This window comes from Cryptomeria japonica, chromosome 5 (assembly GCF_030272615.1).
Source record: "Cryptomeria japonica chromosome 5, Sugi_1.0, whole genome shotgun sequence".
In the NCBI taxonomy this organism is placed as follows: Eukaryota; Viridiplantae; Streptophyta; class Pinopsida; order Cupressales; family Cupressaceae; genus Cryptomeria; species Cryptomeria japonica.
In genome coordinates, this window is record NC_081409.1 from 878,188,641 (window position 1) to 878,206,723 (window position 18,083).

General features: G+C 36.0%; 1 protein-coding gene across 1 annotated transcript; it reads right to left on the reverse strand.

Moving 5' to 3' along the window:
* Nucleotides 1-17,053: 17,053 nt before the first annotated feature.
* LOC131876275 (secreted RxLR effector protein 161-like) lies at nt 17,054-17,806 on the reverse strand. Its single transcript, XM_059221181.1, has one exon. The coding sequence runs from the start codon at nt 17,804-17,806 to the stop codon at nt 17,054-17,056; it is 753 nt and encodes a 250-aa protein (XP_059077164.1).
* Nucleotides 17,807-18,083: the final 277 nt, after the last annotated feature.

Below are 18,083 nucleotides of genomic sequence, written 5' to 3' on the forward strand. Positions count from 1 at the left end.
AAGACCATGTGAAAGTATAAGTATGGATTTTGTTTTAGGATTTCCTAGGACAAGAAAAGTTTATGATAGTTTTTTTGTAGTGGTGGATAGGTTTAGTAAAATGACACATTTGTTGCCATGTAAAACCACCTGTGATGCTTCTTATGTTGCAGATTTATTTTTCAAAGAAATTATTTTAATACATGGTTTGCCTTTGACCATAGTCTCTGATAGGGATGTGAAATTTATTGGACACTTCTAGAGGACTAATCCTTCTCCTCAGCCTACCATCCCCAAATGGATGGCCAAAATGAATTTGGAAATAGATCATTGGGAAATCTACTAAGATGTTTGACTAGGCAATATGGAGAGAAGTGGGATAGCATACTGTCTCAGGAATAATTCTCTTATAATGGTATAGTAAATAGAAGCACTATTAAGTCACCTTTCTAGGTTGTGTATGGCATCCACCCAAGGGGTGTGTTGGAGTTAAGGGAACTACCACAAGGAGAAGCCATTAGTGCAGATGGAGAATACCACCACCATAAAGGAGATACATGACCAAGTTAAATATCACCTTCAACAATCTGTAGAAAGGTATAAGGGTCATGCTAATAAGAAGAAGAGGGATGTCCAATTTGATGTGGGAGACTTGGTGCGGGTTCACTTGAAGAAGGAAAGACTTCCAAAAGGAAAATATACAAAGCTTATGCAGAGAAAGATTGGACCCTGTCAAATCTTGAAAAAATGTGGACACAATGCTTATGAACTCCAACTCCCACTTGATCTTGGTTTGTAACCCATTTTTAACATATGTGACTTAACTCTTTACAAATGTAGTGTTGATGCAGGAGAAGAAACAATTCAAGTTGTAGCATATGGTGACATTCCCAAACATGAACCACCAAAGTTGCATAAAGTTTTAGACACCAAGGTTGCAAAGAGGACAAGGAGCAAAGTATATATGGAGTATTTGGTGGCCTGGCAGGGACAACCAGATTATGAAGCAGTCTAGATGACAAAAATGTTAGGAATCCCACAGATACTGAGAGGGGGGGGTGTGAATCAGTATCTGACCAGTAATTAGAATTTCTCAACTTAAAACATGCAGAACATATTATAACATGTACCGGTATGCAATAAAAAATGCAATAAACAGAATTAAAAGCATCCACATGAAAAGCACACCATGACACAAGGATTTAATGAGGAAACCCAGTGTAGGAAAAACCTCGGTGGGATTTGTGACCCACAATATCCACTTACTAGCCAATAAGAGAAAATTACTTACAAGAGGGGCCTGCACATGCAGGAAGGCCAATTGCCTAGAGCTCATTGACTTACAATGTGGATTATACAAATCCAATATCTTGTACTGCTTTACAATAGCATCTATCATGCCTGATCCAGTACCGGTTTCTGCTTTGTTCTTTACATAAAACCTTTAACCTATATTTTGCATAATAGGTCGGCCTAATATCTTCCTTTTTTGCTTACATCACTTACTAAATGTTTACAATGATCTCTCTTATATATAAGAGTCATTTTACAACTTGCCAAGTCGGCTTACAAAGTTTTTACAATAAAAAACAAAATATAATATAACAAAAATCCTATCGGCCTCTATGCCGGTATGCTTCCTTTCTTTATGTCGGTGCTCATGGTCTGAGTGTCGGTGTAGAGTGTGATTTGTTGATGTCTATGAACTATCTTGCTGGTGTAATGCCTTGTTAGTGTAATGCCTTGCTGGTGCCATAGGATAGTAAGGTTGTCATCAATGAAAAAACCTTCAATCACATACAATGTCTCATTAGAGTGTGCATATGCCAACAATCTCCCCCTTTGGCATTGATGGCAACACTCATGAGAAATTTCAAAAGTGTATCCAAAAATGTGAAGTCCAAAAATGTTACCAAAAATGTGTGCTCCCCCTGAGCATATGATACCTGTGATATTGAATTTTCTCATCCCACTACTCCCCCTTTGGCATCAATGACAATGGTTGTCAAGATGTTAGTAGAGTTTGTAGTTTCAACCTTGTAACTGGGTAGTTACAATTTGAAATAGATCCGCCAAAATCAAGTTTATACTCTCCATAAACTTTTTACTGTCTTTGATTGTTATCTCTATTCTTTTAACTGTACCGATGAGGTGCTTCATATGCTCTACCGGTGTTTTATGTCCCTGTATCAGTGCCTCAGATATTTCCTTCTGCAATGATGCTAGATAGTCCAATCTTGGACTCAGTTTTAGTCTCAGATGCTTTTCCTTATTCACTATTCTCTCCTTTTCTCTTTCTAATTTAAGTAACTCTTCCTCAAAATTTGTTATCCTTTGCTCAAAAACTGATAATGTATTAGGTGAGTTAACAAAATTATCAGCAAGTTTATTGATTTCATCCTGTACCTTGCTTATTTTCTTATCTATGTCTACTGTCAAAAAGTTATTCTTGCAGGTGTCTTTGTACAGAGTTTTGTATTCCTTTAATAAGTTACATAGTTCTGGTAGAAGTGTGTCAAATTCTCTAGTACACTTCTTTATCTGATCTTCAAAGAATTTCTACTTTTCAATTTCTACCTTGTCCTTCAATGTCTCTTCCTTTATTTTCTCAATAGTCACTGTGTTCTCAGTGATGTATTTACACAAAGTATCAAGTTGTCCTAAAGAATCTTTATTGTCTATATTACAGTTAGGAGCAATTACCTTCAAAATTGGGATTGTGTCATCTATGGCTTTATACACCTGTGAACTACAATCTGTTATCCTTTTGATTGAATCCAAAAGTACTTTAGTTACATTTGTTGGTTTGTGGCTTGCTGAGGAGGAGCCAACATTCTAAATTCTGCCGGTGGAGGAGGTAACCAAGCTTGTTGTGACCTCTGGTAGGTCTATTTGTGTTTGCATTTCTTTAAGAAATGGTTTGTGTACTTCTCCAGTTGTCGGTGGCACTATTTCCTCATGAACCTGTTCCTGTTTCTATTGCTCTTCTTGTTCCTCTGTCTCAGTCTGAGTTCCTACATGTTGCTCTTTTTCATCTATTGGTTTCTCTTGTGTGTTATCAGTTTGCTCAGCTACCAGTGGCTCACTAGCCATTTCAGTCTTACCAGTTGTATCTTTGTCTACCACAATGTTGATCTTTTGTGTATCAACATCTACTATGTATAAGACTTCGGGATTAGGATTGACATCCTCTACATCCATACTTTCAACTATCAGTTGATCTTTTGTAGTTGTTGTTACCAGTGATGTAAAAGTAGGTGGGGGTAAGTTGTCTTTTACTTTGATACTCGGAGGTCCACCAACCTTTCCTTTTCCTTTGTCTCTTTCTTTCTGATATACCTTTATTGGTTTGGGGTTCCTGTATTCTTCCTATTTTTCTTTCTCAACTAGGAATATATCCCATGCATTTTCTATTTCTTTAGTCACCTCATTGAATCTTCCAACCATTAATGCAATGTGCCAGTGTGCAATAGAGAATACTGACCAGTTGGCTTCAACAATTAAATCATCAATTTCTTTAGGTGAGTTAACTGGATAAACAGTTAGTAGCTTTTCTATCTTGATTTTCTTGTCAAGTTATATTACTGCTTGTCTCCTTGCTTCCAGTCTTTTGAATAGTTCATCTGGTACTTCATCTACAACTTCCATCAAAAATTTCTTATACATGTCCATATGCAATATAACACTATTTTCTACTTGTTCTTTTTCATTTGTAGTCAGAGTGTCATATAATTTCTCTATATTCTTCAGTTTCCCTTCCTCTGTAATTTCATTCAATAGTATGTCAAGAGGAGCCAAGTTTTGTTTTGTTCTCTTCTTCTTCTTGGGTGTCAGTTTCTTCTTTGGTGTAGTCTTTTTAACCCGAGATCTCACTGCTTGTTGTTTTTGTCTTGTCCTCCTAGGTGAGGGCGTGGTTGCTGGTGAGGGATCTCTTTTCCTTACAACTCTTTTGAAAGCTACAGGCATGTCACTCTCCGAAGAAGTGCCTACCGGTGATAGATGAGTCTCAGGCTGTAGAGTTCCTAGCTCATCCTCAGTGATACCGGTTTGTTTAACACATCTTCTTAAATAGCCTTTGCCTGTCTAGAGCCTTTTCTCACAACTGCCTCAACCTTTTTCACTCTCTTCTTAGATTGTATTTGTTTTTCTATAGTCTGAGCACTACCAAATACTTCTTCCTTTGGTTCATTTGGAGCTTCCAGAAGTTCTTTAGCATAAGTTTCAAGTATATGATCATCTATCCTATAGCCCATCTCTATTACCCAGATTGTTCTTGGGATGACTGCTTCCATCCAGATCTCATCCTTTTTCATTGCAAAACATATTTCATCCTTGTACTTGTCAACAATCTTTTGTGATAATCTGATTCTCTTCTTCATTTTGGCCTTAAGTTCTTGAAAGTAATCATGGATATTGTTTTCCTTGTCTTCTCCCATATTGTTGAATAGATCTGTTAATTGTTTTCCTACCGGTATATCAAATCCAAGTGCTTTATAGCCTATACTGGGAACCTATTTGGTTATATGTAGCATCAAACATACTAGTAGATTTCCAAACCTAAAAGTTCCTTTCTTATCCTTCTTAATCTTTCCTAGGTTGTCAATTAACTCATCCTTCAACCACTCACATATATCAATCTTTACATTACCTGTGATCATTTCATAAGCACTCTTAATGCATAAACTTGAAACTGAATTGAGTCTATTTGCATGAGTTTCCTTATACCCTAATATCATGCTGATAAACCTTACATTGGTGTTGGTTACATCATTGACTCTTAAGGAACTTTAATCAGATGTAGCACCAGTTAGCTTAGTAACTAGGTCATTTGAGACCTTCTTGGTTTTGTCTGGCCTTTTACCGATGGATGGTAGCCCTGTGACAACTTTCACAGCTTCCTTAGTGATTTTGTGAATTGCATCTAACCAGAAAAATTCACCATGTACCCTGCTTAAGACTATCCTAATCACATCCTTGGGAAATTCAAGAATACAGAGGACTTCAGTAAATCCTAGGGTTTCAATGATTTTATGTTCCGGTTTCACATTTCCAGAATTATCACATATGATAGATTTATACATAGTTTTGATCTCTTCATCTCCCAATTCCTCTATATTGCAGTGAATGTAAATTCTGGGGTCTTCAGCATAAACAACTCCTTTTGGTATTCGTGAGAAAGCACCTATATTGTCATCTTTCTTTGCTACTTCAGGAACTAGTTGAAATACGGGCCTAGGGCATTTTATGACCTCAACTACAGTAGGGTTTGCTATATATTCAAGTGTAGAGGTGGATGCCATGATGATAAATACCTTTTTTGGTCTTGGATGGATTGATTGCTTGAAGTGCTTCACCTCTTTGCTTGAAATTCCTTAGCTCTGCAAATTTCGCTCTCTACGAATGTTTGAAATCACGGTGAAATGAAATGGAGCCAAAACCATAATTTTATAGTGTTTATTTGCCATCTACCACATTTAATGCATGTTGGTTAAGTATTCACTTAACATTGTCTGCCAGTAATGAAGTAATTTCCAACTTCTCATCTCTAACCGAGGGAATAATAGCACGTGTCATTAGATTGCCAAACCCTCAAGGAAACTTTCTTCAATTTGATGCAGAACTTCCTACCGATGGAGCATCACTTTGTCCTGCCAGTGAAGCATCACTCTATCCTGTCGGTGAAGCATTGATTGGTTCTATCAGTGGAGGAGTATTCCCAATATTTAGATTAGCTTTTCTAATCCATTGTTTTGAGAATTCTTGCTTAACCTCTTCAACTTTTTCTTTACCTTTCAAGCTAGAACTTTTGTTGTCTACCGGTGATCCTTTACTTCTATAGAATTTTGCAATATGCCCAGTTTTGTTACATGCATAACAAGTCACATTATTCTTCTGAATAGCTTTCCCATAGCCTATGCCAATTTGTGTTCTGCATTGATTAGATAAAATGTCTAAATCTTCGACAAACATAACATCTCACATTCATTCTGCAAATTTCAGAGTTGTGACCAACTTTGTAGCATTTTGAACATTGACCAGTGGGTGTGTTGATATTCTGATAATTTTGAGATCTAAATTCATTTTCTCTATGACCATACTTATTATAGTTATGGCATTTTCCATTGAATTTATAAGCATTAGGCTGCCTTATCGGTTTGTTGTGATCCTGTGTGTTTGTAGTACCAGAGCTTTCACCAACTTCAAAACCAATTCCAGAAGTGTCACCTTTAGGTTTTTGATTCTTTAGCAAGTTACCAAGTTCCTCTGAGCTTTTCTTGAATTTTTCTTTATGTTGATTTGCAGTTTCTAGTTCTCTTTCTAAGACTTCTTTCTGCTGCATCAGTTCATTGGAGTCATTTTGAGTGTGCATCAGATCTGTCTTCAATAAATCATTTTCATAGCTAAGTCTTGTGTTCTCATTTGCTACATCACTTAGTCTTCTAGTTAATTCTTCTTCATTCTTCTTCCTATCTTCAATTTCTTTACAAAATCTCATAGTCATATCCCGCATCTCATTCTTTGTTGTTATGTTCTCCAGTTTCAGCTTGCTTAACATATCATTAAGTGATTCTTTTTCATCATTCTCATTTTGCATCTTTTCACAAAGTTCTCTTCTCTTGTTTCTTGCAATAGTAAGATTCTCTTGAAGTGCTTGAATGATATCCTGAGCTACTTTTAGATCATCTTCTAGTTTGATATTTTTCAATTTTTCTGTATCATAGTCTGAGAGAGCTGCTTCAAGTTGCTTCATCAGATTTTCCATCTTTATCGGTGTCAAGATCTTCCTCAAGCTGTTAGGCTTCTAAAAATAGAGGACCAGGCTCTGATACCAATTGTTAGGAATCCCACAGATACTGAGAGGGGGGGGGGGGGTGAATCAGTATATGACCAGTAATTAGAATTTCTCAACTGAAAACATGCAGAACATATTATAACAGTGTACCGGTATGCAAGAAATAATGCAATAAATAGAATTAAAAGCATCCACATGAAAAGCACACCATGACACAAGGATTTAACAAGGAAAACTAGTGTGGGAAAAACCTCGGTGGGATTTGTGACCCACAATATCCACTTACTAGCCAATAAGAGAATATTACTTACAAGAGGGGCCTACACATGCAGAAAGGCCAATTGCCTAGAGCTCACTACTCAATGGGAAGTCTCACTGACTTACAATGTGGATTATACAAATCCAATATCTTGTACTACTTTACAATAGCATCTATAATGCCTGATCAGTACCGGTTTCTGCTCTGTTCTTTACATAAAACCTTTAACCTATATTTCGCATAATAGGTCTGCCTAATATCTTCCTTTTTCACTTACATCACTTACTAAATGTTTACAATGATCTCTCTTATATATAAGAGTCATTTTACAACTTGCCAAGTCAGCTTACAAAGTTTTTACAATAAAAAACAAAATATAATATAACAAAAATCATGTCGGCCTCTGTGCCGGTATGCTTCCTTTCTCTATGCTGGTGCCGGTGGTCTAAGTGCCAGTGTAGAGTGTGATCTGTTGATGCCAGTAAACTATCTTGCCATTGTAATGCCTTGTGGTGTAATGCCTTGTCAGTGCCATAGGATTGTAAGGTTTCCATCAATGACAAAACCTTCAATCACATACAATGTATCATTGGAGTGTGCATATGCCAACAAAAAAAACAAATCAAAAACCATAGTGCAGACCTTCAGACTCGCATCTCAAGTGGACTTGAGATTTCTTCCTCCGGGGAGTATGGTGTAGGGGCACCCCTTCAAAATGATAATTCAGGATCAGAGGAGGAAGGATAAGACCTTAAACATGTCTTAGGATGTTTTCCTTATGTTTCAATCATGCATTTTGTATTTGTAATAAAGGACCCCATCTTGTGAGCCAAACTCCTATTTTGGCATCTTGATAAGCCAATTAGGACTTTTGGAAACAAAAGGGGACTAAGTATTCTTAGGATATATTTTTTGTAGTGGTTTTAGTTGTTTTATGTGATTATAGGGTTTTTAGAGGTGTTATTCTTGACCCAAGTCATTTGGGTACAAGAAATGACATTTTTGACAACTTTGTCAAAAGTTGTCATGAGCAACTTTTGTGCAAATTTTTGAATTCTTGTTGGTCTAACTCCTCCAACAGCTCTAACCTCTTGTTTTTGGTTGAGATTGTTTGTAGAGGGTTATTAAAACTTTGAGGAAACAATTACCAAGGTTAGACTGTACGGAGAAAGATTTTATGATTGCAAACAATAAGAAATTCTGAGTTTTTCCTACAAATGTGAAGTTTTGGCACAGGGTACGAAGTTGTATGGATTGGGACCAATCCCCAATGTTTTGATTTTTTTATTAAAGTGAGTTAAAAATTATTTGGTCTTTATTTGAGGTCTTTATCATTTGTTTTTCTCCAGATATCCAAGTTTTGTTGCAGGTACCTGGAAAACTAGGGTTTACCTAGGGTTTTGCCTTTCCATGGCCATAACTTGCAATATGTCCATATAAATTTCATGGAAATGGGTGGAATGAAAGTTTGGCCTATTTAATCTATAATTCCAAAATAATTTTTCAGGAGGAGCAAGGGAGATGTGTGTTTGATCAGGCCTAGGTAGACATCTCTATGTGGCTACCTAGCCCTTAGACTGCAATAGTTACCCTAGAAGATAATGGGCGATGATTCCAGGAATGTAACCCTGGAATTGATAATTTTTTACAGTTCCCCACATTCTCATGGGGTTGTGGTTGTAAGGTTTTTGCATTTTGATATAGATGCTTCACAAATGAAGGCCTAATTAGCCCTTTAGGATAGTTGGTCATCACTGGGTTCAGACCTTTCCTTGTCAGATCTTGACTTCTCTTTTTGGGGGATTGTGTAAGACCATAAAGGGTATCTAAATTAGTGATTTTTTTGCCATGATGTTGGGAAAAGTTTGGAATTAAGGTCCCATTACCTATCTTCAAGGGCTACAAGCAAATAGGCCAAATTGTGAAGGTGTCATAGGGAATTGGGTTAAGTCCTTGAAACCAGTGTTTGGTCTTATCCATGTGAATGTTGTATGATACAAAATAGGTTTTGTGAAGGTCAGGAACCTTAGGAGGCTTCATGATGCATAATGGATCAAGTTATCCAATTTGAGTAGTGTGAATCTTGGAGTGAAATGAGAAGTTGGAACTAAGATTGTAGAGCCTTACTTTGTAGGATCCTATCGGTGTTTTGAGGGGTCAGTGTCATACATCCTGAAGTGTTTGACAAGATACAAGGAGGTCTCTGCATCAATCACTATTTGACTGAGGACATTTATGAGGAGATAAAAAGACACAAAAAGAAATTGATGACATTATGGATAATATAATAGGTTCATCTAGACTTATATCCGTTTTTGAGCAAGAAATGGCAGTTTTTGAGGAGAAGTAGGAGAAACTTGAGAAAGAGAAGGAAAGAATAAGGTCTAATGCTTGGGAACTAAAGGATAAACTTGGTCCAAAGTTGGATAATCTTATTACTAGAGAGTTGAAATATCTAAGGCAACAGTTCAAGGAGAGCAATCACCGGAGCAACACATGCACTATCTCACCAGTATGATCCAATAGACCGAGGCAACTTTAACTAATAGCAACAAGTTTATGCAGATTTTGAATCTAGTTTTGGCAGACATCTTTTAGATAGTAACCAACTGGTTACAGACCTTGAGGTAGCATTTTTGCACTCTTTTGATTATTTATGACATCCTTTGTCATTGATGTCAAAGGGGGAGTAGTAGAGAGAAAAATGAATGTACAAAGGAGATCACTTGCTCAGGGGGAGCACATCTTTTTCGATTTCAGTTTTGGTATAACGGTTTTGGATTTCAGTTTTGGGATAACAGTTTTGGATTTTTCTCATGAGTGTTGCCAGCAATGCCAAAGGGGGATATTGTTGGCATTCTACATTCTTATGAGAATAGTTGATGTTTTCATTGATGGAAACCAACTGGTAACCCACCGATAATAGATTTCTACATGCCTGGCATCACATATATTATACACCGACAGACATTGGCACTGACAAGCACTTCACTGGCATTCAGATTACATCGGCAACAAAGCATATCAACAATCCAACCGACATGGGATGAACTTTTGTTTATTGTAATATAATTATCTTTTGTAAGCTGACATGGTATATTGTAAAAGACTCATATATGTATGAGATCTTATAGGTCATTTTGAAAGTAGAGACATATGATATGTATGGTAGAAAATAATTGTTTAGTGACAGCAAAGGTTTTTGGTTAAGGTATCTATCTGAGCTTAAACAGGTACTGAACCTAGCATTGGAGATGCTATTTTGAGCACTATATTATATTGGATATAATTATCCATTTTGTAGTCAATGTGACTCTTCATTGAGCAGTGAGGTCTAGGTTGTTGGCGTCCCTACATGTGCAGGCCCCTATTGTAATTAGTATTTATTCATTGGCCAGTGAGTAAATATTGTGGGTCACAAATCCCACCGAGCTTTTTCCCACACTGGGTTTCTTTGTTAAAATATCTTGTGTTATGGTGTGTTTCTATGGTGTCTCTATTATTTGTGTTTCTGCAATAATTCTTATTTACCGGTACACTATTTTGGGTTGCAAAGTTATCAATAAGTTTAAATATTCTACTAACCAGTTAGAAACTAATTCACCCCCCTCTCAGTGTCTTTGGGAGTGTCATTGAATCTAACACTATCATGCATCATTGGGTTCTTTGAAATATTTATGGCACTATTTTTGTCGCATATGTTTACCAGTTCTGTAAACTTCAACTTGAATCCTTCCAGAATATGTTTCATCTAGATAGCCTGAGTAAAGTTCATATATGTTGCAACATACTCAACTTCAATAGTAGACAGAGATATACAACTCTGCTTCTTTCAACTCCAAGATACAAATCTTCCTCCAAGAAATAATGCTCCATCGGTTGTGCTTTTTCTATCATTAACATTACCTTCCTAGTCTACATATGTAAACACCTTCAAATCAATGTTACCTGCATAAGGATACCATAAACCATAGTCAATAGTACTTTTCAAATATCTGAATATTCTCTTGGTTACTATCAGGTGTGTCTCTTTTGGATTCTTCTAAAATCTGGCAACTAGACCAACTACATGAGCTATATTCGATTTATTGTGAACAACATAGTGCAATTTCCCTATCATTGATCTATACTCCTTTTCATCAACAGATGTGGCTTCATCTTCCTTAGACAATTTACAACCTGTAACCATTGGTGTCCCAACTGATTTACAATCACTCATTCCAAATGTCTTCAATGCCTCTTTCACATATTTAGACTATGTGATACAAATACCACTCTTCATCTACTATATTTGCAAGCCTATGAAATTTTTTATCTCTCCCACTAGAGACATTTCAAATTCACTTTTCATCTCTTTAGCAAAGTCATCACTCATGTCATCATTACCTCCAAATATGATATCATCTACAAACACTTCACTAACTAGTATCTTATCTCCTTCAGATTTGAGGTATATATTGTTGTCTTCATTGGTTCTTTGAAAACCTATATTCATTGGGTGTGAATGTAACCTTTCATACCATGCTCTAGGTGCTTGCTTAAAACCATATAGTGCATTGTCCAATTTGCACACCATATCTTTTGCATCAGTCAAAGCAGAACCATCTGGCTACTCAATGTATACTTCTTCCAGTTTTCCATTTAGAAATGTTGACTTCACATCCATCTGATATACTTTGAATCCCTTATATGTTGCAAATGCAAGTAAAGTCCTGACACCTTCTAGTCTAGCAACTGGTGCAAAAGTCTCAACATAGTCTTCTCCTTCTTCCTGTGCATAAACTTTGCATACCAATATAGCTTTGTTTCAGAATACTACTCTATCTTCATTCAGTTTATTCCTAAATACCCATTTAGTACCTATCACATTTTTATTCACCAGTCTAGGTACTAAGGTCCATGTGTTGTATTCTCAATTTGGTCAAGCTCCTCCTTCATAGATTTAATCCATTGATCATCTTGAAATACTTCATTAGCAATTTTAGGCTCAATAGTGGAGATCATGCAAGAATTCTCTCTAATTCTTCTTCTGGTTAACACTCCAACATCTTTATCTCCAATAATCTGGTCAGGATTATGATTGAGTCACATACCTCAAAATAAAATGATCATTATCTTCAGGTTCTTCTTCATTATTATTATCATCTTCTTCTGAATCTAACTGTTTTGATTGAACTAGTACAACATCATTCTCTTCACCAGTTTCAGGTTTCACTAGTTCTGGCTCCAAAAATAGAATGCAAGGATCTTCATCCTTTTTCTCCATGCTAGTTCCCCCTGAGACTTTAGGATACTCATCCACTCTAACATCATCACTTTCAATGATTCTCTGTGTTCGGTTGTTGTTACATTTGTAGGCCTTACTCTTAGTGGAGTAACCAAGAAATATGCCTTCATCACTTTTAGCCTGAAACTTTCTAACATAGTCACCTCTCTTAATAAAACATTTACTACCAAATATCTTAAAATAAATGACATTAGGTGGTCTACCATAGTAGTATTCATAAGGAGTTTTATCCTTACCTCTTTTTACTAGTATATGGTTCATAGTGTAGACAGTTGTACTGACAGCTTCTCTCCAGAAAGTTTTTGCTACACCTCCTTAAATCAACATCATTCTAGTAGCTTCAAAAACTATCTGGTTGTTCCTCTCTGCAATACCATTTTATTGTGGTGTCCTCAGTGTAGAAAGTTGCCTCTTGATTCCATTGTCTTCACAATATCTAGTGAGTTCCTCATAAGTAAATTCACCACCTTGATCAGTCCTCAGACACTTTATCTTCTTGCCACTTTCCTTCTCAGCTAAGGCCCTGAATGCCTTGAACTTACCAAAAGATTCTAACTTATCCTTGAGGAATGTAACCCACATCATTCTTGAGCAATAATTAGTGAAGACTATAAAATATTTGTCACCTTGAATACTTTTAGTCCTTATGGGTCCACAGACATCTATATGAACCAGATCTAACAAATATTCTGCTGAAAAATATTTTCTCTTAAAATTTGAGGATGTCATCTTTCCCAACTAACATTCTTTACACAGAGCATTAACCAATTTGTCCAACTGAGGCAAACCTCTCACTGACTTGGACTTACTAACTTTGGCAATGTTGTCAAAATTTATATGATAAAATATCCTATGCCAAAGCTAACTATCATCTATTTTAGCAATTAAACAGTTGTTGATTTTAGGATTTAGGTGAAATAAGTTACATTTAGTCTGCTTGCCAGTTGCAAACTATTCACCTTTGCTCCCATAGATTTTGCACATTTTCCATTCTTAATCTCCAATGGATAACCTCTATTATTGAGTTGCACAACACTCAAAAGATTGTGATTTAATGCTTCAACCCAGTAGACATCATCTGCACTGCTCTTTCCATTAAGAGAAATAGTTACCTTACCTTTTACCATGCAGGGTGAGTCATTACCAAATCTCACAATTCCTCCATCAAATTCCTTCAAAGTAATAAATTTGGTCTGGTCATCAGTCATGTGTTGTGAACAACCACTATCAATGATCCAATCATCAGAATTATCCATGTGAGTAACTAATGCCTTCTGATCAGATGTCTCCTCTTTAATGGCTACAAAGACAATGTCTTCAATAGCATCATCCTCAGATTCCTCATCACTGATACCACCATCAACTACAATGAGACAATCTCTTTTTCCTTTTCCTTTGTACTTGTACTTCTCACACTTATGCTCATTGTCACCATTAGGACAGTTAGCTGTAATGTGTCCAATCTTGTTACATGCAAAGCATTTCAAAGCTAATTTACCTCTATACTTACTGGTACCTCTAGGAAACCACTTGGCCAACAATGATTCAATCTCAATCAAATTGTCTTCATTATCAACTTCTTTGCTGGATCTAGATTCATAACTATTACTAACATCTCTACTTTTCCTCATAGGAGAGTTAGAAACTGAAGCTCTAAATGCAGATTTGGATTTCTGAACACTACCATCATAAACATTTAATTCAAATGCAGTAAGCTTACCAATGATGGAGTCAAGGGTTACCTTAGTTTTGTCAATATATTTTAGCTCCTGAATGGCTGCAACTCGGATAGCATAGATCAGTAGAAGGGTTCTCAACACCTTACTAATCATTGTGGCATCTTCCACTTTACTACCAGCACTCTTGATCTCACCAACTATCTCTTTGATGTTCTGACCATATTGTTGTATATTCTCACCTTCAGCCATCCACATGTTATGAAATTTTCCTCTTAGACTCTCTTCTTTGGCAATCTTCGCATGCTCATCGCCTCTATAGATTTCTTCAAGTTTCTTCCATACCTCATATGCAGTCTCCAGACCATGGACATCTACATACTTTGAATCAGGCAAAGAACTGATAATGGCCTCTAATGCTTGATTGTTTTCTTGTTTCTCTTTCTTTTGATCATCAGTCATAGTCCCACTAGGTGCAACATATCAAGTACCAACATGTTCCCAGTATTGACTTCCTAAACTCTTGATATAGATTTTCATTCTATCACTCCATATTTTGTAGTTTTCCCTATTAAACTTCAGACCTTCTTTCTTCATCATGTTCTACAAGATCTTTACCTCAAGTTGTTAGGCTTAGACCTTAGAGGATTTGAAATGCTCTGATACCAATTGATGGTATGATGAATCAATAAGGATCCAGTTAACTCTTGAGAGGGGGGGGGGGCGTAAATCAGTAGATAGAAAACTAAATAGACTTTCACCAATCTCAAAATCAACCTCTCAAGACAAACTCTAAATGGACAAAATGCAATATCACTGTCAAGTAAACCGGTTGACTGTTATAACTGACTAACAATAAAACATCTTTGAAACTCTTAAAACCTTTTAACTGAATCATTCAAATACTTTAATAACAGTAGTTAAAACATATTTCAGATTGCTATCGATTATCATAACATATCAAAGTGGATTTAGCAGTTAAGCAATTCAACCAAAGTATACATAGCCAAAATAAAATTCATCACTTGACACAATATTTTTGACGTGGAAACCCAAATGAGAAAAAACATAGTGGGGATGAATATCCACAAGTATTCTGAACTCTTCTGAAGTTCGCCCTGTTAGGAGCCTATCATGTTAAATCTTTACAAAAAATCTTATTAAGAACAGATCTTGTTAGGGACCACCAGGTTAAGGGATTTACTATAATGCCCTATTAGAAGCAATACCATGTTAGGAGTAACCTCAGTAGTGGACCTGAAATCCAAGCCAATGGACCACCTGGTTAGAGGATTTGAATAACACTAAGCTTGTTAGAGCTGACCCGGTTAGGGGATTTGACTGTTGTAATTGTTAGAAAACAATAGGGATTTGTTGATCTGTTTGAATATCACTACACTTGTTTATTCAGATCCTTTTCATGCTCCTATTTGCCTTTACACATACTCCAGATACATCATCTGGTTCAGCTACCACTCACTCTTACTCTCAAATACAAATTGCCAACACACTTCAACAAAACAACTCATCAACCTTATAAACAGAACAATAGGTTGCTAACACATCACAAACCTAATTATCTCATAGAGATTACAAACAAATTGGTTCAAGTATGACCGTTAGATTACATAGCAATCACTGCACATCATTCAAGATATCCTCAACTGCTCCTTGATCACCGCTTCATCAAACACTATAACTCATCACATGGTTTCCATTACATGCAATGAACTTTCTCATTCCCAAGATAAAAATCATTATCTCTACGCACCAAAAATAATTTGAAACTCTTCTCATACAATATGCATACATGTCATAATCATTACTGTTCATCATTTGATCATAATCTTCTTCAATCGATTCACCAAACTCCATTGGTTAGGGTTTGGTCTCATCTATAATCAATACTGGTTTCCTTCACAAACTCACCTACTGGTTGTAGTTCCCTTTGCTATTTCTTCCTACTGCTTAGAAAACAACATTATAACAATATTATTACATCATTACCAATTAATTGACATCAATGACAACATAACATTTCATTAATGCAATCTTCATGCAAATGCCAACATTGAGAGTCTAAAGACTTGGTTATCAACAATAGAAATATAGCAGTCCAGAACAAAGGAATTAGAGAATTCAGCAGCATTCATGGTAGTTGTGATTAAGGGGGATTGTTGGAGATATAATCCGAACTAACCCGTCAAGTACAGTCAACATTAGCACAAGAAAGATTTGGCCATAGATTTGATTAAATACTACATTATATCCTCCAACCTATCTTTTGTTTCATCAACTAAATTACACAACCACCTACAAGATATTTTCAAATGTATGTGATCAATATGCAGATTTCTGGAAGCTTCTTCAGCTACCCGCCCATTCTAGAAAAATCTAAGACCTCTATAAAATAGGTATTTTGTAATTGAATCAAATAAGAATGAAAATATGGATTGATGTCTTTTGTTCAGCTCTCTTTTGTTATGCTCTATTTTTGCATTAGCTCCCTTGTTTTCTAACATGAGTTGTTTCATAAGTAGGAAAGCACACCCATTTTATGTTTATTGGCCTTTTGTTCATGTCTATTTACATACTTCTTGCCTTTGATACCAAAGTAGATTGCTAGTGCACTTTACAGGTCTCCTTCTTGCACTTCTTTATGGAGTTCTATATAATATTCTTGAGGCTTGTTCTAAACTCCCATATGTTGGAAGGATATTGGCAAAGATTGATGTGTTTGGTTTTATATTTTTGATATGCTAGAATATCTCCAAATCTTTTCAACAAGTCTATTTTTTTGGAATTCACGTGCCTTCTTATATTGTTAGGGCAGAAATGTAAATGAAATGACAAAAATAAAATGAAACACTTTTCAATTAGTATTCAAGAAGTACTTGCTGCATAATAAAGGCAGCGAACAGTTTGCATAGTTACACAAAAACTGTCGGATGGAACAAAAAAGTTATAACTGTACAAAAACTAATAAAATCAAACAAAACTAAAATTAACCTAAAATTACTAAGTTTTAACCTAAATATTAATACATTAACATCTCCCCCTTAATCTGAAGGAGTTAAACCAATCATTTCACGAAAATTTTCAAACTTAACACGACCCAATGCTTTGGTAAGTATATCTTCAGGTTGGTCTATAGTAGCACAATATTGAAGGGAGATACTGCCATCTTTCACATAGTGCCGAATAAAATGAAACTTGGTGTTGATATGTTTGGTACGATCATGAAACACTGGGTTCTTAGCCATTTTTATAGTAGATTGATTGTCAATAAAGAGTGGTGTGGAAGAAGCTTGTGGTGCCTGCAAATCTGCAAGAATTCTTTGAAGCCATAAGATTTCTCTAGTTGCCTCAGATGTTGCTATATATTTTGCTTCTGCAGAAGAGAGAGTTGGGACTAGTAGTTTTTTAGATTTCCAAGAGATTACAGCAGAACCAAGAGACATTAAGTAACCAGATGTAGATTTTCCATCATCCATATCACCTGCATAATCTGAATCTGAATAACTAAGCAAAGAAAATTTTGATATCTTGGAGTATTTAAGCCCATAGTTTTGAGTGCCCTGTAGATATCGAAGAACCCGTTTGGCTACTAACCAATGAGTTTCTCTAGGTTGTTGCATAAATCGTGACAGAACTCCAACAGAAAAAGAAATATCAGGTCGAGTAGTTGTAGCATAAATCAAACTGCCAACTAGTCGCCTATAAGAAGTTGCATCAACCAAATCAGAGGAATCATTAGATGAAAGTTTGAGATTTTGCTCCATAGGAGTGCTGAGAGGCTTGCAATCAGCCATACCAAACTTTTTGAGAAGATCACCAATATATTTTTGTTGACTGATGAAGATAGATTGGGGGTTTTGAATCACCTCAATTCCCAAATAGTAATGAAGATGACCCAAATCAGTCATATCAAAACCTTGCTACAATCCTTCTTTTACATTTTGAATATTAGCCTCACTAGTTCCAGTGATAAATAAATCATCCACATAAACAATAAGATAGACAATAGTACCATCAATCTATTTAACAAAAAGAGTTGCATCATCAAATTCAAAGTGATGAAAATTCAAC

Excerpts from the sequence above, each read along its gene's own strand:
- LOC131876275 (XM_059221181.1), bottom strand. The coding sequence starts at position 17,806 with ATGGCTGATTGCAAGCCTCTCAGCACTCCTATGGAGCAAAATCTCAAA.